At 38.8% G+C, this 25076-nt stretch overlaps 1 protein-coding gene across 1 annotated transcript in view; it reads right to left on the bottom strand.

Moving 5' to 3' along the window:
* Positions 1-25076, bottom strand: part of LOC122810833 (voltage-dependent P/Q-type calcium channel subunit alpha-1A-like) — an 874328-nt gene that overhangs the window by 728542 nt on the left and 120710 nt on the right. The window contains exon 3 of the mRNA XM_044082387.1: positions 21363-21368. Coding sequence (XP_043938322.1) covers positions 21363-21368 — 6 coding nt within the window. The remainder of the gene's footprint in view (positions 1-21362; positions 21369-25076) is intronic.

The following is a 25076-nucleotide window of genomic DNA, read 5'->3' as shown; positions in this document are numbered from 1 at the left end:
TGTGTATGTGAGTGTTAGGGCAGGTTAGGTGAGTTAGGGTTAGGGTGTGGGTTAAGTATGTGTGCGATTGTGTGGACATGATGTTTAGGGTGGGTTAGGTGGGTTAGGGTTAAGGAGCGGGTGAGGTGAGTGTGCAATAGTGATGGACCTTAGGGTTTGGGTTAAGGTAAGTGGATAGTTAGTGGTGTGTGTATAGTTTAGTGTAGGGTTAGGTGTCAGATTTTAGGTGTATGTGTGTGGATTGCTGTTTGTTTGGTGTGCTTTTGTTGTGTGCATGTGTTTTGGATCTGCGATTTTTTTCCCTAGGAAAAAAATCTCTGTTCTGACAGTTCGAGATTGTAAGCTTTTGCTTACATAACTTTGATCAATCAGCGTTCACTTTTTTAAGCATTCGCTGATCTAATATAGACCTGGTTGGATCCTGGGAATGCTTTCTCAAATCCTTTTTATCAGAATTTTTGGGGGTTTGAGCCCCAGATGATGTTGATGCAGATTTGGAGGGGAGCAAACCTCTTAGTATTAATTTATGTTTCCTATGAATTAAAGCTCTAGGGCTAAATGCCTTGCAAATATCAGTTTTAGTCAAGATGCACTGGGCCTAAACAATATACACATTTAGAATGCTCATCTGATAACGATATTTTATGGCCACTGGCAGTATATTTTTTAAAACCTGAAGTCTTCTCAGACATTTCTAACACTATCCAATAGTAAAGGAGAGAATTAAGGAAAGTTTTTTTCTTAATAGAAAAGGGGAAAGGAGGAAAAAATTACCAAAAATGGCAACTAAAGGTTTACTAAAAAGTACGAAGAGGCAGGGATACCAATGATGGTAATTAAGAATGACACAAGTAAGGGTAAAACGAAGGAAGTGCTATAATGATATAAGTTCTATAGAGAAAATAAGTTTATGAAAGTATAAAGTTAAATATTTATAATAAATGATTTCAACTCACAAGTAAGTTACTCGAGAGTATACAGTGACCATGTCTGTACGCTAAGGTGGCAAACAAGATATGAGAATGTCAGATCACTAGGGCATTGTGGGTAAGGGAGGAGCTTGAGAGTTTCCGTGTTCCACAAGCTGGAAGAAGCAGACAATTCAGATCTGAGGGTTGGATCCGAACCCAACAGTTAAGCAAGAATGAAACTGACAACATCAGATCAAGTTACCAGCGATATAGCAGAGTGATCAGTTCCTAGCCTATGGTTATCTAGGTTTACAGACAACTGTAAACTGTATGTTGCTATTCGAGCGTCCTCTCACTCATGGGATAGACTATGCAAACAACTGGTGCAAGGACAATGTCCTCAAATTAAATGTGAAAAATATAATATAGATCATTTAATAAACAAAACATCTTCACATACTATATAGGTGATACACCCTTCCAATCAGACACTGTCATAACGGATCTAGGCACTCTTGTTGATAATTCCTTATCATTTGACCATCATGTCTCCGCAGGAATACAGAAAGCCTTCTGTTTCATTTAACTTCCAAAGGCACCCCTACTAGATCTAAAGAAGTCTTAATTTCTCTTTTCCTATGTCTCTTCATACCGCTTATTGGATATAATACAACTTTTATTTATTTATTTATTTATTTATTTAATTTATTGGTATTTGCTTACTTGGGAAAGTCCATCTAGGTTATGCTCCTTTTCAGCAAAGACCCCGAGAGAAATGATCCATTATACATCAATGTTGTTGTGTCTTTCGGCTTATCCCGGTTAGGGGTCGCCACAGCGGAACGCATGCCTCCACACAGAAGACGCTCTAGCTGAGAATCGAACGCAACAACGTCTTACTGTGAAGCGACAACGCTACCGCAGCACTCATTTACAATAAAATCATACCATTTCATTGACAATTGACATTTTTTTAAATTATATGCGAACAAATATTTTCTACACACTATAATATAGTATTGTGTGTACAGTACAATTTCAGCAATATAACTAGAATATCACATTCTGCATTAAACATTGACACTAAGCAGTTAAGGGAAAGAGATGTAGCAGCACCTTAGGAAAAAAGGTATAGAGGAGGTTCAAGGTAGATGTAGGCAATGAGATGAGAGAGGAGGGTAATACAGCGATATGAGTGAAATTCAGTTCCCTAGGTCTCATGAAGTAGAAGTATTCCTAGAGATGTACTGGCGCAGAGTTAATCAGGAGTGGTACAGATGTGGAGCAATCTGTTGATCAGGTGTTGCTACAGGGAATATCCTGCATTATTGTTTGTTTATATAGATTAAGGATATGTATTATTCAGGAGTCTCTTAGGAGTGGAGGGCTGAATGATGGGAGTAAGGGATGGGAATTGTTCAGGGTTATGGGGTAGTTTTAAATAAATGTTAGTAGGCTAGGGATGTAGTATGTGTTTTGTCTAAACATATTGAGATTCAAAACTAAGAAGAACAGTGGCCTCAAAAATCTCAGTTAACAGGACAGACTGGCATCCCTATCTCTTTACTCAGTCTCTTATAGACTCCTCTGTGGAGATTTGTCTAGCCTTTTGTGACATGAAAGATCAAACCCTCTTTGACCTCCTACTCCTTCACAGAACAAATGGTACCTCAAACATCTGGTTAAAGGAATTAAACCATCAACAGATAAATAAGACGCATTGACATAGTATCACAGTATCATAGCAGAATACCAGACTAACAAACCTAAAGGGCCTTTTTAAGCCTAGTTATGCTACCCAATAATATTAGAAAGGTAATGGTCATGAAGGTTTTGTTGGGAGGGTATAAAAAATGCACCGCAAATTCCCTGACTGGGAATCAAACCAGAAACGTGGTGGTGAGATGAATACTCACTAGTAGACCACCACATGATAGATTCATATCCCAATATATCCCTCGCCAGTGGAACAAACTTCCACTATATGTCAAACAGAGTAGCACCGTTACCACCTTCAAGATAAACCTAGATAATGGGTGGGCAGCTTTAAATTCTCCCTGGTCTATTTTGTCTTGCCCTCCTTGAGGTTGGAGAGAATTTCCAATGGGCTGTTGGCTAGTCTTATAATGTTCTGCATATTGATTGCCTAGTATTTACTCATCAACCTATGAATTCAAAGCAAACTAAGTGTTCTCCTCTCCATCTGTTAACAATTCAGGGATGTAATATCTGATACTTATCAATACAAAGCTACTCCATCAGTAGGCTGAGCTATGTGCTGTAAACTGTTGTGAAAACCTCTATTATTTGTTGAGGGATATTTTCCATACTTTCTGGAATTGAGATATCCTGCCTTTAAATGTAAGAGTTGAATAAATGATAGGGTAAAAAATAGTGACTGTAGACTGAGGGATGGAATGATGCTTGCTCCTTCTGAATAGAGGTATCAAAACTGCCATTTAGAGAAACTGATTTTACAAGTGGACATGTAAACAACTGAAGTTTGGGCTGCAGACCTCTCCCTGCATTTTTTCTACATTCCATCCTTGCCATAATCCTGATTTTAGAGACTAGCCCCTCCAAGAAAAAGACTTTGAATTTCTGTCTTCCTGAAAAATGGAAATTTCTGAATTCTTCCAGTAAAGAAAGAAAGACAAGGAAAGGAAAGAAGGAGAATGCTGTAAATGAAGAACAACTAGGTGAACAGGGCAACATGGGGAAACTAGAAGAGGTGTCTTTCACAAAGGTATCTATTTTGTTACATCAACTTTTTGTAATGTCGAACTGCACATCATCAAACCCATACAATCTATGTTACAGATCATCAAAAACGACAAAAATATAACTGTGTTTTTACAGCCACCTCCCCAACCCCGCTAATTATATATACCAACTAAGTAATTGCTAATAAAATAAAATAAACTCTGAGATTGCACTACAGTGGAAAAAAAGGCCAATTCCTCAGTCCTCAAAGTACTGTAAACTCAGTACAAAAGTTTAGCATTTTGGAATGTTGATCACATGGTGTCAATCATATCCTGTTCGATGTTCTGAAACATCACTAATCTAAAGGGGTCCCACCATAAAGACTGACTATCATTATAACTGCTTGTTTTATATGCCTAAGATAGTCAGAGAGTCAGCTCTAAATCAAGTAATGTGTTTATGTTTTTCCTCATAGGAGGTTACTAGGCTATTGGCCCCGAGGCCCTCATAAGCCTAGCCAAGTGTTTAGCCCATGTTTAGACAAATCAGCACCCAATGCCTTTGTCCAGCAGGGACACGGATGGAATCCCAGGGGTATATTTCCTGTTTCCCAGCTAGTTATCCAGGTTGCGCTTAAAAAGGGGTAAGAGGTACTCTGCTTAATATGGACAGGGAGTCTATTCCATAGATGAGGGAGTCTCTGGGACAGAAATCTGTTTCACCAACAAGTCCTGTTTATGTCACAGACCAGGTTGAGGCCACACGTGTGGGTTACTCAAGTGTTGCTTGACTTGCGGATATGCAGCAGTCCCATCAAGGTGGGGTCCATGATCGCCTTGTATGCCACACAGAGGTCACCTGTGAGGAGTCTGTATGAAACTGAGTAGAGGGATAGGGTTTTTTAGCCTATCTGTGTATGGCAAATGTCTGAGGCTCTGGGTTCTCCTGGTGAGGAACTTCTGTGGTCTCTCCAGCTGCTGTATGTGCTTTGCCAGGTAGATGCCAAAAGGTGCATTGTACTCAGTAATGGGCCTTATAAGGGAAGAATACAGGGATGTTATGACCTCCTTGTTCCTGGATGAGATACCCTTACTTATGAGGTGGGCCATGTAGAAGGCTTCCATACCACGGAAGTAACATGGTGGTCAAAAGTCAGATTGCTATCAACCTAGGTGCCCAAATCCTTCATGACTGACTGAGTGCTTAGGACATTGTTATTAATGTGATAATTTGTGGGGACGTCACTCTCCCAAAAGGGGGCGATGATGCATTTTTTGGTATTTAGCTTGAGGCCATGTTTCTAGCACTAGTTATTTGTCTGAGTGAGAATGGAGAATGTCCACATCACTAGGGGAATTGATGACAGCACCCAGCTTGCAGTCATCTGCAAACTTCGTCAGCCATAGGCCACTGGTTTTGGCCTGCACCTCAGAAAAGTATATCCCAAATAACAGAGGCCCCAAGACCGAACCCTGGGGTACGCTGCTGTCTACTGCTTGAGGTGGCTTCCCCTATTTTGACTATGTGAGCTCTATCAGTGAGCCAGTTTGCTACCCATCTGGTAACATATGGATCGATGTCTATTTGAGAGAGTTTATCTATTATGCCTGAGTGGGGAATAATGTCAAAGGCTTTGGCCAGGTCAAGGTAGGCAGTGTGCACAGTCTTCCCCTCGTCCATGGCTTTGGTGACTGTCTCAAAGACGTCGACCAAATTTAGCAGACATGACCTCCCCTGACCTCCCCTTGATGAACCCAAACTGTGTGGGATCAAGTGTTTGGAGGTTGCCAATTTCCTTGTTAATGAGGTCCATGATAATCCATTCCATGGCCTTGCAGATCAGGTTAGTTAGGCTGATGGGTTTATAATTTCCTGGATCAGTGGACGCTACACCTTTGTGTAAAGGGATGACAGTGGCTGTCCTCCACTGAGCTGGGATGAAGCCAGTACTCAGGCTTTGGTTGAATAGGGTGCCTAATGGTGCTGCATGTTCCTGCCTGAGCTCACATAGGATGCAGCCTGGGATGTTATCAGGTCCCATGGAGGCTGCATTTTTTGCCTTTGAGAGATCAGTGATGGCCTATTCCCTAGATATAAGGTGAAGGGGGCAGTTACTGGGGATATCTTGATTTACTGATGGGAGGGACAGACGGGTAAAGTTTTCGCTGAATCTGTCAGCCAACAAGTTTGCTATATCTACGGCATTTGTATATGTGGTGTCCTTGACCACCAGTTCTGAACAGATCTGGGTGCTTCCTTTGAGGTTGCGGGCATATGTGAAAAAGGCCTTATGATTATCTCTAGTAGATGTGGCCAATTTGGACTCGAAGATTACTTTGGAGGCTTTCACTAGTGCTCTTATTTGCTTGTTCAGGCTAAGGAGACATTGCTTCCAGTTGGGCACCTGATCTTGGACAGGAATTTTTTTCTTTTGTTATAGAGTTTATTTATTGCAGATATCCACCAGACAGGTTTACTCTTCCTTCAGAGGATGATTTAGTCCTGTCGGGTATTCCTGATTCCATGCATCTATATAAATGCTTTGGTGTACTTTTCGATATTGTTGCCAGTTCCAACAGAGGGGATGTCCACTGTCAGTATATTTTTATTTGAACAATACTTAAAGATAGCAGAAAAGATGATCATCTTTTTGACTCCTATGTCCTCAATAAATGGGTCAAAATGTACCCAAAGTCACTCTGTCCAGGTGGCTTTCTGACCAAATTTCTTTTGTTATGCAAAATAAAATAAGGATTTCCTGTCAAATCATAGGCGCATTCTACTACAACAGAGGCTACTTCCCAATAATTTTTCAAAAATTCAATTGATGATATTTGTGCTGCTGTAATATGGCCTTCTCTGTATACTATGACAGGACACTACAAGCTGTAAATGATCTCAAGATACATAGGTTGGTCTTTGGGTCAACTGTCATCAAATATATCTTGCTGTGATACTACCGAAGAGGATGAGCTGGAGACGCTGTACTGTTTGAAGTCCATGGACTGGATCACGTAAGATAAAGAAGTTACATATTTACTGTAATGATCTTCACAATTAATGTCCATGCACTTCAACATACTTTCCTACCTACCCCCTCCCATGGCCCAAACAACATGGAGAGAATTGTTTTGAAGAGATTTCTGGAAGTACATCTGAAGAAGTTACTCATGATATGCATAATACTGAAGTTAGTTTGTAAGTGCTTACTATTCTGGGGCAAACTTGAACTGAAGAGACAAGGAGTACAGACTATTACAGAGGCTGGGGGGGGGGGGTAGTTAAAGTCTGAGAAAATCTTAAAGGTGCTGAGTGAATATTGCCTGTGGAGGCCAGTGCTGCAGGTTGACGTGGACAGAGATAAAAAAAAATCTATTGTTATGCTAAGTATATAGCTTCCATATTTTGATTGCAGATTAGTACTATTTTGACCCCTTTGTTTTTTAGCCTCATGGATACATTACAAATATTCTTTAATCAACAGCCAATATATTTTTGCATCCCACAGACCAATTGCTTTATATTTGTCCCATTTTTATACTTGTACTGCTCTGTTACTGCTATCCTTTCAGGAAGGCAGTTTTAATGTCTACTGCCATTTAGTTAAACATTAGTTCCTTGCCTTTTCCCTGACCCCTCCAAAATGCATCCTTAAATCATAACCTACTGCTTTTTTCATAATGATGGCACTTTCCAGGGTACTGTAACTGTGTCTATATCACTTTGCTCTGAAGTCCTGTGACCTACACGTTTCACGTGAAAGCTTTATTCCTCACCTGTCAAGTCATGCATATGATGCATACTGCTTACTTTAAGAGGTTACAAGTAGCCCAGCAGACATTTTGGATTTTCTGCTTGTGCAGTGCGGGACCCTCTTGTAATCCCTATGCATCACATAGAGATGTTGGTTCATTGCTTTTCCTTATTTTGCACCCTACCTGTACACTTCAGTACTCTATAGTGTACAAGATGCAAGGTGAATATTTCAAAAACTGATGTAGGACATATAGCACTCATATTTTTTGTATTTTGTTGGAGTCTCAACTAGTTAAAACTTCAGCTGATAAAATAAAATGGTCAAAGCTTTAGCTTGAAAATTTACACAAAGCTTGTATTTTTTCACTGCACATTCAACAATTCCCTAATAACTCCACAGATGTACAACAACAGGGAGAAAAAAAGTAAAAAATCAAATAGTCTGAATCACTGTGGGGTGGAGGGGGCGGTAATGACAGTGACTTCCTACTGAAAATTGACTGTGGAATTCCAAATTTGAATATGCAAAGCAACGAGCTAAAACACATCTACATTGTTCTTGACCATTTGTAGGAAATCTCATATAGCCATCTGCATTGAACACCTTTCATATTCACAGGACCAGGCAGGCCAACAAAATCTAACGATTATTTACAAAAACTGCAGACATTTACTATTTTTTCAGTACATACTGCAATAACAACATTTGGTACCATGGCAGGCACATAACTCTCAACCTCTTGGAGAAAAAATATGGACAATGCCATCAATAATGGGGGACAGAGGCACAAAAGTAGGGACGCTTTTTAAATATCGCTCTTACAAACTTAGAAAATTGACAGAATAACATGAAATTTTGAAGGGCGTGAAGTCTGAAACTGAAACAACTGTCATTATTTTCTGACTTTAACCTGAATGATTTCCTAGTGATTTGTCAGAAAACCACAATTTTATGAGAAACGGACGAAAAATATGAGAAAAAAATCTGTATTGCTGAAAGGTATGGGCAGACAGTTATATCATGATTTTGCAACTTTCATGCCACACATTGATCCCTAGTTTAGATGACCTGATTTCCAATATTTTCTCACTTCCTTGAAACAGAGTATTAGAATCAACCTCATATTATTTTACAACTGCAGAATACTGCAAGGACTCAGACTTCAATAGGTAAAATAACAAAAAAGCAGCCAATGAGTGCTAAAACATCCCAGTTCTTTATTGTAAGTGCTTTCGTTCATCCACACTATACAATGAACTTCTTCAGACAAAAACTTACCCAACATTTTATGCCTTATATAAGACACTTAATTAGTTAATAAATTAATTAACAGACCTTCTTAGGCTAATCTAACTGTTGTATATTATAAAGTTGTAAAGTTACAAAATCAAGTTTAAAAATGCTAACAAGCACAAGAAAATGTGTCATCATGAATTCTTATAAAGCACAATCAAGTAAAACCAATATATATCATACTATAATGTAGTTGTTAATTTATTGTATATATAAACAATGAAATGGTGAATAAACAGCTTCTCCTTCCTATCTAAATGTTAAGATAAAAAGGTGAAAAACTTTGCCTTTTTTTATTTTTTTGCATGTATATAAAAAGTACTACTACTTGGACTAATTAGTACCATCATAGCATAACTTAAATGAGTAGATATATAAATACACATTTCATACTACATATTACCTATCCAATGATTTTAACTTTAGGATGCATTTAATTGAACTAAATTCATTCAGTCCTGGTGGAACATGCGCAGTAGTTCTTAACTGCCACAATAGTTCACATTCTTCCAACTTCAGTTCCCAAGGTCCACCTATAATATTTTTGCTTATTTGATTCATAATAATGAATTGGAATTTATGTGTAGGATTATCTATAACATGCCTTGCCAAAGCATTGGTAGTAGACTTGATATTGGTGTTCGTAAATCCTTTAAGTGTCCATTCTGTTTTTCCTATATAAAGACCTTGGCACTGCTGGCATTGGTGAAGGTAAACTACTCCTGTTGTCTCGCAATTAAATATTCCTTTTACACTATAGATCTTGTTGTGTATACTAAAACAATTCCCTACGTTTATAAATTGGCATTGATGGCATCTGCCACATTTCTTCATGCCCCAATTACTTTTAGGTATTATGCTGTTGCATTCTAATATGTTCTTCAAATTTGAGCCTCTTCTATATGTTATATTGAGTTTTCCTCCCAAATTTCTGTACACATTACTGTGTTCCATTATGAGGGCCCAGTTTTTAATGATAATGTTCTTAATGTTTGCTGCATCCATAGAGTAGGTAGTTAAAAAACTAAGTCTAGGATCGAACTGGATGGGGAGATTATTGGGATTTCTATCTTTTGTAGTTAAATCGTGTTTTACTTCACTATAGCCTTTCCACAAGATGGGCTTGAAATGCCCATTATTCCTTTTCCTATATACTTCATTAAAAAGTTGTTCAAAGAGGTGTGTAGGATATCCTCTTTTTGTGAACATATTTTTTAAGAGTTCACATTCAACTTGAAAATCATTGTCAGATGAGACCATTCTGGCCGCTCGGACCAATTGCCCTTTCATTACTGCTCTCTTTTGATAAGAAGTATGATTGCTACTAAAATGGAGAAAAACATTAGAATAAGTAGGCTTTCTATAAATGGTAGCCCTACATCTCCTATTCATTGTGTCTTTAGACAATTGTACATCTAAGAGTAAAGAAGTTATGTGCTCACCATAAAGTTCCATGTTTGTTGTCGATTTCACCATTCATTCTTACAATGATGGGTTCGGAGCTGATCTTCGGCTCCTACTCGGCAGAATATACAGCTGAAAGACTCAAACTTGGCTCGTGGCAAGTAGGTATCCCATAATGCAGTGATGTAACTCCCCAGATCTTGTTTGCTGCTACTACTAAAGAAATTGTAATGAACCATAAACATATATATATATATATATATATATATATATATATATATATATATAGATACAAATATATACAAATATATGCTATCCCCAATGAAATAGGAGAACAAACTGAAGCAAGGATCTCCTGAAAGGAGTAAAACATCCACCTGGTCCACAAGGAGTCCTTGGAAGGGGGAAGGAGGGAGGGGTCGTAAGAATGAACGGCAAGATGGACAATAAACATGGAACATTATGGTGAGTACATAACTTCTATATGTTATGTTGTCCTATCTCATCTTCATTCTTACAATGATGGGACAGCATACCTAGCACATTTTCCCTGGGTGGCTCATAAGAGTACACCTTTAAGCACAGTGGACCCAAAGGAGTTCCTGTCCCTGGAGGCCAAATCCACTTTATAATGAGTGATACATGTATGAGGAGTAGCCCAGGTGCAGCTGCAGCACAAATATTATCCATAGGAATTCTGGCCTGAAAGGCAGAAGACGTAGCCAGTGCTCTAGTGGAATGAGCCTTAATGGCAAATCTCTGTTGTTTGAGGTATAGATGAAGGTAATGCAGTTAGAGAGCCAGTTGGAAAGGGTAGTTTTTGAAACTGGCCTACCCTTTTTTGAATCTAAAAAGGATATGAACAACTGGTCAAATTTTCTAAAATCTTTTGTCCTATGCAAACAGAATCTGAGTTGTTTGTGCACGTCCAGTTGATGTAATTTGTATTCTGCCTTGTTGCTGTGATTAGGGAAAAACACTGAAAGCTCAATAGATTGATTTATGTTAGTTGAAGAAGTGACTTTAGGTAAAAGGGATGGATTAGTTCGTAAGGATACCCTATCCTTATGAAATATCAGATATGGCGGTTTGATAGATAGAGCTTGCAACTCTGATACCCTTCTAGCAGATATAGCAACCAGAAAAATGGTCTTCCAGGAAAGGAACTTGAGGTCTGAAGATGAAGAAGGTTCAAAAGGTGGTAACGTTAGGTGAGATAGAACAAAATTTAAATCTCAAGGAGGAAGGGGTTCCTTAAAGGGAGGTCTTAGCAAGGAGGCACCTTTCAAGAAGGCTCTACACAACCTGTGTGACATTAAGTTCGAAGTAGGATCACCAATGTGGAAATATGAAATTGCAGCAAGTTGTACTCTGATGGTTGCTGCAGCTGAACCCTGTTGGAAGAGTTCCGCCAAGAATTCCAAGATAGAATGAATAGGCGCAGAAAAAGGGTCAATGTTTCTGTTTTGAGCCCGGAGAGAAAAACTTTTCCATTTGCTAGAATACAGTTTTCTGGTGGAAGCTTTATGACAGGACATCAAGATATGTTTAACTGCTGGAGTGAACTTCTGAAGCCTGACTAAATTGGGAAGTGGAGCAGTCAAGCTGTCAAGTTGAGGGTGTGGAAAGAAGGATGAAGTGCACCTGACATATGTGTCAGCAGGTCTGGAACTGGGTCCAGAGTCCAAGTCTTCTCCTGAAGATGAGGCCAAAGGAAGGGGAACCAAACTTGATGAGGCCAGTAAGGAGCAATGAGAATCATCCTGCTTCCCAAGGATGGTGCTTTCTAAATGACTCTGGGTATGAGAGGAAATGCAGGAAAGGCATACAGAACTCCCATGGGCCAATCGTGAGCAAGTGCATCTTTTGGTGTCTTCCCCAGAGGGGGGAGTAGGGTAAAGTAGTTGCTGCACTTGGCATTCATGGGAGTGGCGAAAAGATTGCAGCAAGGCAGACCCCAAGTTCGTAAAATCCTTCCCAATACTTTCTGATTGAGAGACCACTCATGAGGCATTAGAATTGCCCTGCTCACCTTGTCTGCTATCACACTGGACTTCCCAGAAATGTGCATTGCTATTAGAAAGCACTGGGAAGAAACTGCCCATTCCCAAACTCTTAGGGCCCCGTGACAAAGGGGGTAAGATCTGGTTCCCCCCTGCTTGTTTATGTACCAAACCACAGACATATTGTCTGACTGTATTGCAATTGTCCCTAGAGGGAGGGAATCGTGAAGTGTTTGCAACGCAAGAAGCACTGCTCTCATCTCTAGGACATTTATATGCAAGTGAGCCTCATGTTCTTGCCATATACCTTGGACTGTTCTCCCCAAATAATGCCACCTCCCCATCTGGGAAGTGTCTGTGTTCACTGTAGTTATGGGTTGTTGTGGAACAAAGGGTCTCCCTATGGTCACATGGCTGGAGTGTATCCACAATCTTAAGTCGTTTTTGCATGATTCCGTTATCCTGATAAGGTGAAACACAGGAAGCTGTTGAAGTGACCATTGGGGGGTAAAAAGCCATTGAAGGGTCCTCATGTGCATTCTGGCAAGGGGAACCAGTGTTATTGTGGAAGCCATTGTCCCTAATAATTTTAGAACTATCTTTGTTTTCACCTTGGTCTTGGGAAGAAGATGAAGTATCTGTTGCCTGAGTGATGAAACTCTGTCTGTTGGAAGATGTGCTATCAAGGAAGAGGTGTCTAGATCTGCACCTATAAATGTAATATGTTGACAGGGCAACAAGGCAGATTTTTGAAAGTTGAAAGTAATACCCAACTGAGAGCAAATTTCCAAGGTCACATCCCTGGCTTGTTGGAGTAGATGCTTGGTGGTGGTGGCAGATAGGAGCCAATCATCTAGATAGGGAAACACTTGGAATCCTAGACACCTTAGGTGAGCCGTGACTACTGCCATGCATTTGGTGAACACTCTGGGGACTGTAGTGAGACCAAACGGCAGAGCTCAGAACTGATAATGATTGGCTCCCAGCCGGAAGCGTAAGTACGTTCTCAATGCCCTGTCCATTTTTATGTGGTTGTAAACATCTTGAAGGTCTATCGAGCACATCCAATCATCTTTCCCTAAAAAGGAAGTATAGACTGCAGTGTCACCATTCGGAACTTTGACTTCTTGACAGATTTGTTTAAATTGCTTAGGTCTAATATGGGTCTCCAGTCCCCTGTTCTTTTTGGCACCAAAAAGAATTTTGAGTAAGTTCCGAATCCTATTTTGTCTGTGGGGACTTTGTGGATGACTCTTTTGTGCAGCAACTTTTGAATTTCTATAGTTGCTTGCTCTCTTAGATTGGGTGGAACATCTGGGATTGTTCTGATCTGTGGGACAGGGTAGGAAAAGGGAATGGAATATTATTCTTAGTACCCACTTGTCTCTTGTGGTAGTTTTCCAGGCTTCTGGGTACATAGATAAATGTCCCTCGACTGTCTCCAGAGCAGAGCAGGAATCACGGTCGCCCTGGTTCTGCAGACCCCCTCTGCCTCTAGGGCGGCATCTACTGTTATTACCTTCCCCTTTGCCCCTGGGGAAGGATTCACCCCGTGCATCCTGGAACACTCTCTGGGATCTTCTAAACCACATTTTCGGACTCTTCTGACCTTTAGGATAAGGTCTTGAAGGTATGGAAAAATGTACTCCAAAAGCAGAGAGAGTTTTTCCTTCCTGCTCGCACTGGATGAGAGTGTCTTTTACTTTGGGTCCAAAGAATGAGGAATCACCAAAAAGGGCATTAGTAAAGGTAGATTTAAAGGGCTTCACAAAATTGCACAAGCGAATCCAGGAGCGTCTCCTAAGGGAAACTCCAGAACTTGCTGCCCTGCTCGCTCCATCAGCTGCATAAGAGATCAGCCTCATGGAGGAGTTGACGATGGCATTTAAGGTGGATAGCTGGGAGGAGACCTTCTCATTCACCCCCACAACCAATGTACCTTGTAGAGTATCTCCTAGTTATTTCAGGAGAGCTCTCTGTAGCCTTGTGAAATGAGTGAGGTAGTTCAGTGATCGAAGTGTAAAGGTCGCGGACAAAAACACACACTTCTCATATGTGTCCATTGTTCGAGAGTCTTTGTTCGAAGGATGGACAGATGAGGATGTCTCCAAAAGTTCCTTCTTGGTGGCTGCTGCCACCACTATATCATCTAAAGGTACCCCCTTAGTGAGGAAATCCTTTCTGGAAGGAGCTGATAAGAATTTGTTTGGGCTCCGAGGGACTGGTTCCATTGTGTCAGGTGACTCCCACACCTTTCAACTGACCAAGTCCATTAGCTAGTCAAAAGGCAGAGATACCCAGGAGGCTGAAGGTTGAGATCCAAAAGCTTTCAGGTACACTGTCTCCTCATCAGAAGGGGTGGAGGCCTGCCAGCCACCTTTGTGCTTCAGGATCTCTAGAATATCTGCAAAAGAGATATCATCATAGGATGACCGTGGAGACCCTTCTGACTCCTCGCGGTCAGTGTTTGAAGTGACGGACTCATCTGGTGAGTCTATGCCTTCCTCTTGCAAGTTCTCTTCCCAGGGGGCTCCTCAGAAGGGTATTCTGGGGAGGCCTCGGAAGAGAGGGGTTCACCCAATGGGGAATCCTGACACTCTGGATCTCCGCTGTCCTGTGGAATAGGTGGTGCCGAGACAGTAGCCAGTGCCTTAGGGGGAACGAGTGCTGGTATCCTTATGTGGAGCTGTAGGGGCAGACAGCACACTCCTCATCACCTTAAAAGCAGATCCCACCAACTCCAAAGACTCCCTTGGCTTCGAGGAGGCAGAGGAAGCCACTGGACCCAGTGGGAATGGCCCCGAGGCCAATGTAGGAGCCAAGCTAACCTGGGCCAACACTCCAAGGGGTAGGCTCGGCACCGAAGATCGGGGCTGAGAATCCCCCTCGGGGCTGACCGAGGAACCCTGGCTCCCCGACTCTCTGGGCAGCGCTGAGAGAGTCGGAGCAGAAATCGGCTCCATGATCAATGAATGGGGTCTCGAAATCGACAGATCCACAGTAAGTGGCACCAAGAACTCTGGCTCCGAATATCCAGCTTGGCTCGGAGGAGGAACAGTGGGTACAATGGCTACAATAGGCTCCGGGACCAGATGGGTCGGAGCTGAAAATAATTTGGTTAGCACCGGCAACTTCAAGAGTCTGCGCACCACCCGTTCCATGTCATCATTAGATAAGCTCCTGGTGGACCTGGAGGATAGGGACGGAGAACGAGACCTGTGCAAAATGGGAGATCTCAGTGTAGGGGAGACCGGTGAAATTTCAATAGACCGGCTCCAAGAAGAGGAATCCTGCAGCTCTGAATACTTTGGAGCTGAAGAACCAGGCTTGTCAATCAAAATAACCTCCAATGGTTCTGAAGACTGTGGAACTGAGGAGGTAGTAGCCTTAGATATTTTAGGTAACTTGACTGGAGGCACCAAATGAGCCGATGCAGCAGGTGATCATCTCTTTTGAGGTTTGTTCTTTTTTGAAGAAGGAGAAGAAGAAGAGGAAGAAGAACTGTGGATAGCTTCCTCAAAAGTTGGCTTTAAGAGCCCTTTAAGGATCAATTTGTTTCTCCTTTCTTGTAAAACCCCGGCACTGAAGGAATGACAGAATGTACAATCCTCTTGCAAATGAATAGCTCCAAGGCAATAAACACAGATAACATGACCTTCAGTAATAGACATCTTTTGTGAACACTTCTAGCATTTCTTGAAGCCAGAAGGCTTATGTTTCCTCTCCTCTGGGTCTTTGGACATGATTATGAAAAAAGACCACAATCTAACAACAGAAAATTCTAATTACTATAACTAGTGATATACAGCTAACTACAACAGGAAACACTGAGCAGACAGATAAACAAGAAAAGATAATAGGGCCTCTAACTAAAATGGCCCTAAATCCCAGAAAAACAACACACCAACTACAAGCCCTCTAACTAAAACAGGTGAAGAGCTCTCTAACTTAAACGGGCTACTATTAAGCTATACAAAAAGACACAACAACAACAACCACTACAAGGGATACAGCAAGGCCTACGAAAACGACGGCAAAGGCAGCACCAAAAGGGAATAATAGCTATAAAAATCTAGATATACTAGTTCAATTGGTAACTATGTAACTACAATGCTAGAAGAAAACACCCCCCACTATAATATAAAGAGATTAAAGTTCTTATAAATGTAATAAGTAGAAAAAATTCACAACTTAGCCACGGCCAAGAAGAGCGCAACAAACCTCATAAAGCGGCAAATGATATCTGGGGAGTTACACCACTGCATTATGGGATACCTACTTGCCACAAGCCAAGTTTGAGTCTTTCAGCTGTGTATTCAGCCAAGTCGGAGCCAAGGATGGGCTCTGAACCCATCATTGTAAGAATGAAGGCAAGATAGGACAACATAACATTAATAGTTTCTATCCCAAACTGGTAGGTGAATTCTAGAAAGTTAGTAAAACGTGTAATGATGTTAAGGAATTTATCTACTGTTTCCAGTGGCCCTTTCCATATAAAAAAACATGTCATCTTGATAGCAAGTGTACCAAACAGCATTCTCCTTGAACATGGCATTATTGAATAAAAATTCCCTTTCCCAATAAGCCATCACGCAATTTGTGAAGCTTCAGAATACTGACACATATCACTACTTAATGATGCCTGCACCTGTAACACCTGTTATTTTTGGATCTCCTAAGATCCATAAGGACCTCTTCAATCTGCCCTTTCGACCTATAGTAGATGGTTGTAAATCCATCACGTATGCCTCTGCCAAGTATGTAGATAGTAAATTAAAACCACTAATGCATACAGAACAACACATTTGTCAAGATTCCTGGAGTTTTTTAGAAAGCATAAATCACTTAGAATTTAATGTTAGTTACAACTTTTTGACAGTAGATATAAAAGATTTGTACACTGTCATACCCAAGGAACTAGGCTTGCAGTGGGTATGTGAGTTTTTAACAATAAAAGGCATGGATAGCAATGAAATAGATCTGATTGAAGTACTACTCAAACTGGTATTACAAAATAATTACATCTTATTTAATAACCATTTTTTCTTGCAAAAAACAGGGGTAGCCATGGGCTCCCCCTGTGGTGGAAGTTTCGCAAATTGTGTGATGGCTTATTGGGAAAGGGAATTTTTATTCAACAATGCCATGTTCAAGGAAAACGCTGTTTGGTACACTTCTATCAAGATTACATGTTTTTTATATGGAAAGGGCCACTGGAAACAGTAGATAAATTCCTTAACATCATTACAGGTTTTACTAACTTTCTAGAATTCACCTACCAGTTTGGGATAGAAACTATTAACTTCTTAGATGTACAATTGTCTAAAGACACAATGAATAGGAGATGTAGGGCTACCATTTATAGAAAGCCTACTTATTCTAATGCTTTTCTCCATTTTAGTAGCAATCATCCTTCTTATCAAAAAAGAGCAGTAATGAAAGGGCAATTGGTCCGAGCGGCCAGAATGGTCTCATCTGACAATGATTTTCAAGTTGAATGTGAACTCTTAAAAAATATGTTCACAAAAAGAGGATATCCTACACACCTCTTTGAACAACTTTTTAATGAAGTATATAGGAAAAGGAATAATGGGCATTTCAAGCCCATCTTGTGGAAAGGCTATAGTGAAGTAAAACAAGAGTTAACTACAAAAGATAGAAATCCCAATAATCTCCCCATCCAGTTCGATCCTAGACTTAGTTTTTTAACTACCTACTCTATGGATGCAGCAAACATTAAAAACATTATCATTAAAAACTGGGCCCTCATAATGGAACACAGTAATGTGTACAGAAATTTGGGAGGAAAACCCAATATAACATATAGAAGAGGCTCAAATTTGAAGAACATATTAGAGTGCAACAGCATAATACCTAAAAGTAATTGGGGCATGAAGAAATGTGGCAGATGCCATCAATGCCAATTTATAAAAGTAAGGAATTGTTTTAGTATACACAACAAAATCTATAGTGTAAAAGGAATATTTAATTGCGAGACAACAGGAGTAGTTGACCTTGCCCAATGCCAGCAGTGCCAAGGTTTTTATATAGGAAAAACAGAATGGGCACTTAAAGGATTTATGAACACCAATATCAAGTCTACTACCAACGCTTTGGCAAGGCATGTTATAGATAATCCTACACATAAATTCCAATTCATTATCATGGATCAAATAAGCAAAAATATTAGAGGTGGACCTTGGGAACTGAAGTTGGAAGAATGTGAACTATTATGGCAGTTAAGAACTACTGCCCATGTTCCACCAGGACTGAACAAATTTAGTTTAATTAAATGCATCCTAAAGTTAAAATCATTGGATGGGTAATATGTACCATGAAATGTGTATTTATATATCTACTCATTTAAGTTATGCTATGATGGTACTAATTAGTCTAAGTTCATAGGCTGGTACTAGGCTATCGGCCCTAGGGTATATACAAGCCTAGCCATAACAATTCCCTGGATATTTCTTCCCACAATATTTACTTCCCTGGAACCCTGTCTAGCAGGGCAACTGATGTGATCCCTGGGGTTAATTTCCTACAGGTTCATAGGTTAAATAAACAGCCTCTGCAAGGATTGAACCCAGGACCCTGCACACCATACACAAAGTGATTGACCACTAAGCCAGTAGTAGTACTTTTTATATACATGCAAAGAAATTAAAAAAAAGGCAAAGTTTTTCACCTTTTTAGCTTAACATTTAGATAGGAAGGAGAAGCTGTTTATTCACCATTTCACTGTTTATATATACAATAAATTAACACATGCATTATAGAATGATATATATTGGTTTTATCTGATTGTGCTTTATAAGAATTCATAATGGCAAATTTTCTTGTGCTTGTTAGCATTTTTAAACTTAATTTTGTAACTTTTGCGGCTTTATAATATACAACAGTTAGATTAGCCTAAGAAGGTTTGTTAAATAATTTATTAACTAATTGTCTTATATAAGGCATAGAATGTTGGGTAGGTTTTTGTCTGAAGAAGTTCATTGTATAGTGTGGATGAACGAAAGCACTTACAATAAAGAACTGGGATTTTTTAGCACTCCTTGGCTGCTTTTTTGTTATTTTTAGTAGTTTTCTGCAAGTGTTCATTGGTTCAATAGGTAAAATGCAATGGTCTGGCTTCTCCACAAGTTATTATATCTTATTTGTCCCTTTGTCTCACAAATTAGTAAACTGCAATTTCTTAAAGGAAAAAAATGTAGCTTGCTCCCCAGATTAATGACAATAAAGTATCATAAAACCCAGGCCTTTGTGCATAAATTGCAGTGATCTGGTTTTGCCATAAGCAAACTTATCTTTTATAGATTGGTCTGAAAATTTCTAGGCAAGCTAGTAAGATACAATCCTGAAAGAGGAAAAAAATTGTAGTTTGATTCCTTAAATAACATAAGATATACATTTAAAAATAAAACTATAATTTCAAACAGGGGAAACACACTTGCAAATTACAAGAGAATGACAAATTGCTTTAAGATTCCTTCTACTATTTTCTGTTTTCTCTAGCAAAACTGCAGAGTTATAGAAAGATTATTGTTATAGAGTTTGACTCACAGGAACCGCAAAGAAAGAAAAATTAAGAGAAAGAGAAACACACATACTCAGTTCAGTCAAAACCCAGTCTAAGTGGAACAAAAAAAAAAAAAGAAGAGGGTGAGAAACTAATTAAGTACTACAATAATTTCTGAGCAGAGAACATTTTGCTGAAAGGTAGCAATGAGCATGATCACAGAATGTGCCACAATTTATGTTCCTTAGTTTGCATAACATTCCAAAACAAGGTTCCAAACAACACTGAAGATGCTATTGATGAAACAACCTGTATGAATGGAAGCAATCCTGCAAAGTACATGGTGTTGTAGGGTGACATCACCTCAGAAAAATTAAGAGTTCTTGGAAAGACCACACTGAAGCACTCTAGAAGATGTCAGAGGGAAGAATAGGTGAGCAGTAGTTTTAATGCTACACTTGATAAGGTGATCCAGTTATAATTATTAAGTCTAATTTTAGTCTGCTGTGTTGGCACTGTTTGTCATTTGCATACACATTGTAGAACTTGCTGCAAAAATTATGCATGCAAAATTCTTTTTGGAGCTACACACATTTTTTTCTGATATGTGCACCATTTTTGATGCATACATCAGCTTTGCTGATACAACTGCAATTTTAGGCATGCACCATTTCTGATGATGTATGTGTTATTTTCTACACAAACATCATTTTAACATGCACTACTGTGGCACATCATCAGTTAACATGCACTATTCTTTAACTTTGGGAGCAGCTAAAAACTCTGGATTATTTGGGAAAAATATTCTTCTCTTGACACACACTAGGAATATGCTAATACAGCTAATAAACAACCATTTCAGGAAAATCCCCCCTCCCACTTGTTTATTAAACCATCCTCAGAAACTGCAGATACTGGGTTACTTTGACTAATTCAGTTTTTAATACTTACTTCCCAAGTGGTAGATGATGTAAAAGTGGCTACCTAGTCCATGTTCTATACAGAAAAATATTTCTGCTATGTGAAATAATACATAATTACACTTCAGCCATATCTCAGCTTCACATACTCTCCAGATATACCTTACAATATACAGCCTACAAATCACAAAAAATTAAAAAAGTGTATTTTATTACTGTGTACTATTAGATAATTTTTTATGTGTTTTGACTTTAAATTGATACTGAGTTTGTAATAATAGTTCTATTGTGGCATGTGTTACAAGTTTGACATTATAATGTTTTATTTCTTAAGTTTTCAGTACATTAGATATACATATTCTAACTCATAGATGATGTATCCATGTTAAACAGATTGTAGACCTAGTCAAAAGTACAATATAGTAGAAACAGTGAAAACATTTTGAATGTACATTATTTATCCCCATTTTATGCTAACATGAATTTTAATATTACTTCGTGTTTCATTTCTACGGCCTGTATACATTTACATGCATATTCAAACATATGTAGACTGCATTCAATGAGCATATAATGAATGCAATAGTTTTATATATTTTTATGATAAAATATATATTACATGCAATATACAGTATATTTAGAATATAAATTCTTCATACTGTATATAATGCATAGCTTTGTACATGTTTACTTTCGGAATTTGTACACATGTACATAACAAATCTGCATCCTTCAAAACCAGAGCTTTCAAAACAAACAATAGTATCTACTTTAAAATAAATTGGAATCATTCTGTTGCATACAAACCAAAATAAAAAGAATATAAAAACATATGTAGGTACTCACCCCGACCTAAAAGGGAAACAAAAGGGGTGCTTTAGATACAAGTTTAAATCTTCTTTAAATGAGATTAAGAGGCGATCTTATTTATACAAAGTTAATTACTAGTTTATCATTCACAGCATCTTCACTACAGACTCCATGCTCTTATGGACTGATATGCTAGAATCTTGTCAGAATAAATTTCTTCAACTAGAATGCCAGTTAAAAAAAAATAGAAACACACACACACACACACACACACACACACTCATATTTTAACAAGTTTATTAACTCATCACATTTTAGTCTACAACACAGCACTACATATATTAATAAAAAAGTAAACAAATCATAATGACAGTTTCCATTGTCATTGCCATGAAGAATACATGTACGTTTCTTTCTAACAATTTTCATTTATTCTAAAATTATACAAGCTAATCAATTCCTGCATCTTACTATGTATGAAATGCCAACTTTCTGAATGCTGACAACCTGAAAGGGCAAAAAAATCAACTTTGTTTTTTGCAGCGGGAAAGCTCCCTTGCACCCCCCAAACTTATATATATCAACTTCACAGTCACTCCAACTCAAAGAAGGAATAAATCTCCAAAAACAAGTGAATCATTTCTGAATCTGCATTGGCAATGATTTCCTATGGAAAACAGCATTCAGTGTTATATGTTTCTTTGTGCTACTGCCTCTCTTAGCAATATCTCCTCGAGCAAATGATGGTAAGCCCTTCCCTTAACCCTAACTATTCCTGCTGTACATTATTCTGCATGTATTGCACACACAGATTCCATTTACTTCTATGAAATGTGCTCTTTCACTTTTTAAAGATCCCACCTCCAGCTTTTTTATCTTCTTTGCAATATACAGTGCTTCATTACAGATGCTTTAGATATTCATTTCCATTTTTTAGTAGTAGTAATTGTCTTTTTGGCAGCCAATAGCAATAAACGTAATAAAGGCCTTACTAGATCATAAAGGCCTTACTAGGCCTAGACAATTCAGATCCTATATCTCAGATCAAAAGAATAATTTCCTTACTTACAATCATTTGTTCCCCCAATAAAGTTGTTAAAGTATACAGGAGGGAATTTTTGAAATCTGTCACCTCATTACTTTCCCGAAAAACATGTTTGTAATTACTTATCTCTTCCTCAACACACCACTAGAATTTGTCATCTATATGAGGAAAAATTCTCAAAAGTGTTCTTGGGGTATTAAATACTCATGCAAAAACTTCCATGCAAAAATCCTAAACCTTCTGGATTTTGTTACATACTTGACAGCCATCCAAATTTCTTCCATTGTTTCTTTATCAATTGCTTTTCCATTCTCTTTTACTAATCATTTATTTCTCTAATTGATTTTTAGAGTTAGCATGGTGTATTTTAAGTTTCTTACTAATTACCCATTTTTAACAGAAGCTTCTTTTCAAGACTCAACTAAAAACTCTATCAGAGCTGGTCTTTCACTTAGCACTCCCCTATCCCTTTCTCTTTGCCTATATTGAGAGCAGTCTCTAACCTGAAGTCCAAATGTCTGCTAAGCCTCATCCCACTCTATTATCTTTTGTTCTGGAGTTATTTGCTTCCACTACCTTGACTCCATTGTTAATTCCCTCCAGTAAATTCCAGGCCCCTCTTGTCTATTTTCTTTACCCCTATTTGCAGACATACCTATTGGTCAAATCTACATTCTTCATTCTTGTACTGGCCAATGTAAAATATTGGTGTTGACACTCACATAGCACCATAGCATGAAGTGGAAACCATTTGAAATTCTGAGGAAAGTAAATGTTACCCTTGAACTGTAGGACTAATTCTGGGAACAGAAGTTCTTACATACTAATTAAGAGTCTTTGGTATCTCAGAATATTTCCTTACAAGGTACAGCAATTTCTGAGACAGTATATATATATATATATATATATATATATATATATATATATATATATATATATATATATATATCTATGTATGTATGTATGTATAAGTAGCGGGGGATGGGGAAGTACAGCCCCAACTCCTACATCAGCAGCACAGTAGCCCAAAAGGGCATTTCAAAAAACACTATAAATAGTACAATGAGCTTCAACATTCACTGATGTATTTCCTGTTTGATGTTTATTTTTCATAGTCACAGAACTTGCAGTTATCAGTCTTGCAGTTACAACATAGAGCCCTATTAAGCTCTGTGCTGTTAACAACCACTGCTGATATTACAGCCTACTGTACTGATTCTCAACATAAAGCCCTGCCACACAGCAATCCTCTAGATCAAGCATCACTCTAAACATGGATCTTCATTGTTATGATATTTGCAGGTCAAGATAAAAAAAAATGCTTACGAAGATCAGGCAACTTTTGCTGTAAACTGCTAAATCCTCAGCTGTTTGATAAACGCTGAAGTAAGTACAACTGCTGCTGCCTTCGGGACTGTTAAGTAAGAAACTGGCAAGAAGATGTCTTCATTTCTGTATGGAATGTTGACTAAACCAACACCAGCCTTAGAAGTCACGTTTGTTTTTTTGTGTCTGTTTTAAAGGGACATCTGCTTTAACAAATCTAGGAGGTTCAGACCCCTGCCTAGATTTTATGAAGGTATCAAGCACCTCTTCTCTAACTAAAATTTGAAGAATCCCCCCTAGGCCCTTCAGATATAATCAGTTGTGGTTTCCCTTCTCCATCTATATCAAAATGTATGCACAGCCTCAGCGGACATTCATGCAGACAAGGCCATGTCGGCCTCCAACTGGGAAGTGGCAAAGGGAACTGGTATCAGCACCAGACATTCCTCGGATTCTTTACCTAACCTGCGGAAGACATCTGGTAGAGGCCGGACAGCAACAAATTTAGTATGTGCTTTTCTAGCTTTTTTCTTAAGTGGCATCTGAACTTCGGGGCAGGTGAATTCAGCCTTGGTATACTGAGTCAAAAGCTTCAGATGTTGGTTTTCCAAATAAGTTGACAGAGATGACTGACAGCTGTGGAGTCTCTTACAGACAAATGCATGATAAATATCATACTGAGTATGGTTGTACATAGCACCCCTAAAAAAAGGCGCTAATAAAGTGATATATTTTTATTTTTCTGCCTTCAGGTATTTTGGTTCCTGCCTTGTGGTATATATTAAAAAAAAAGCACTTCTCGTGTTTATAGTTATGGTGACTCTGCCGTCCACACTCACATTTCCCTTCCTGGATGACATGAAAATAAACTACAAGGAATAAAAAAAGAAAGGAAGGAACCTCAACAAAACACTTATCTGCAGAAGACTCAGTAGATTAACCAGCTTGGTGAACAGAGTACAGACTGAATTCAGAGGTAGCAGTCATACTGGTGGCAAAACATTTCTGAGGATTAGGCGACTGTATGTCACACATGTACCTTACTGCTTGCATGCAGGACATACATCTGACACATGATGCCTGGAAGGTGTAAAGGCTTTGGAATACTGGACAGATGTTAGGCTATCCTCACAAGATATCCCAAGAGTATAAAATACTGCAACAGTGACAAGGAAGGCCATCTTATAGCTGTCATGTAATTTTTCCCTTGCTAGGTGCATATAGAGTTGATAAACTGCAGATGTTAAGTCTCACCTGGGAAGTAAGTTTAAATTTATACCTCCTTGCATTAAATAAAATATTCTTTCTTGGCTTCTATATTCATCTTCTTGTTGGAGGGGACAGATCAACAAAGTTGCTGTATGTAGATGATGTAGCAT

This window comes from Protopterus annectens, chromosome 9.part0 (assembly GCF_019279795.1).
Source record: "Protopterus annectens isolate FY-2018-M chromosome 9.part0, PAN1.0, whole genome shotgun sequence".
NCBI lineage: Eukaryota > Metazoa > Chordata > Ceratodontiformes > Protopteridae > Protopterus > Protopterus annectens.
This window is presented reverse-complemented; position numbering and strand designations above follow the sequence as displayed.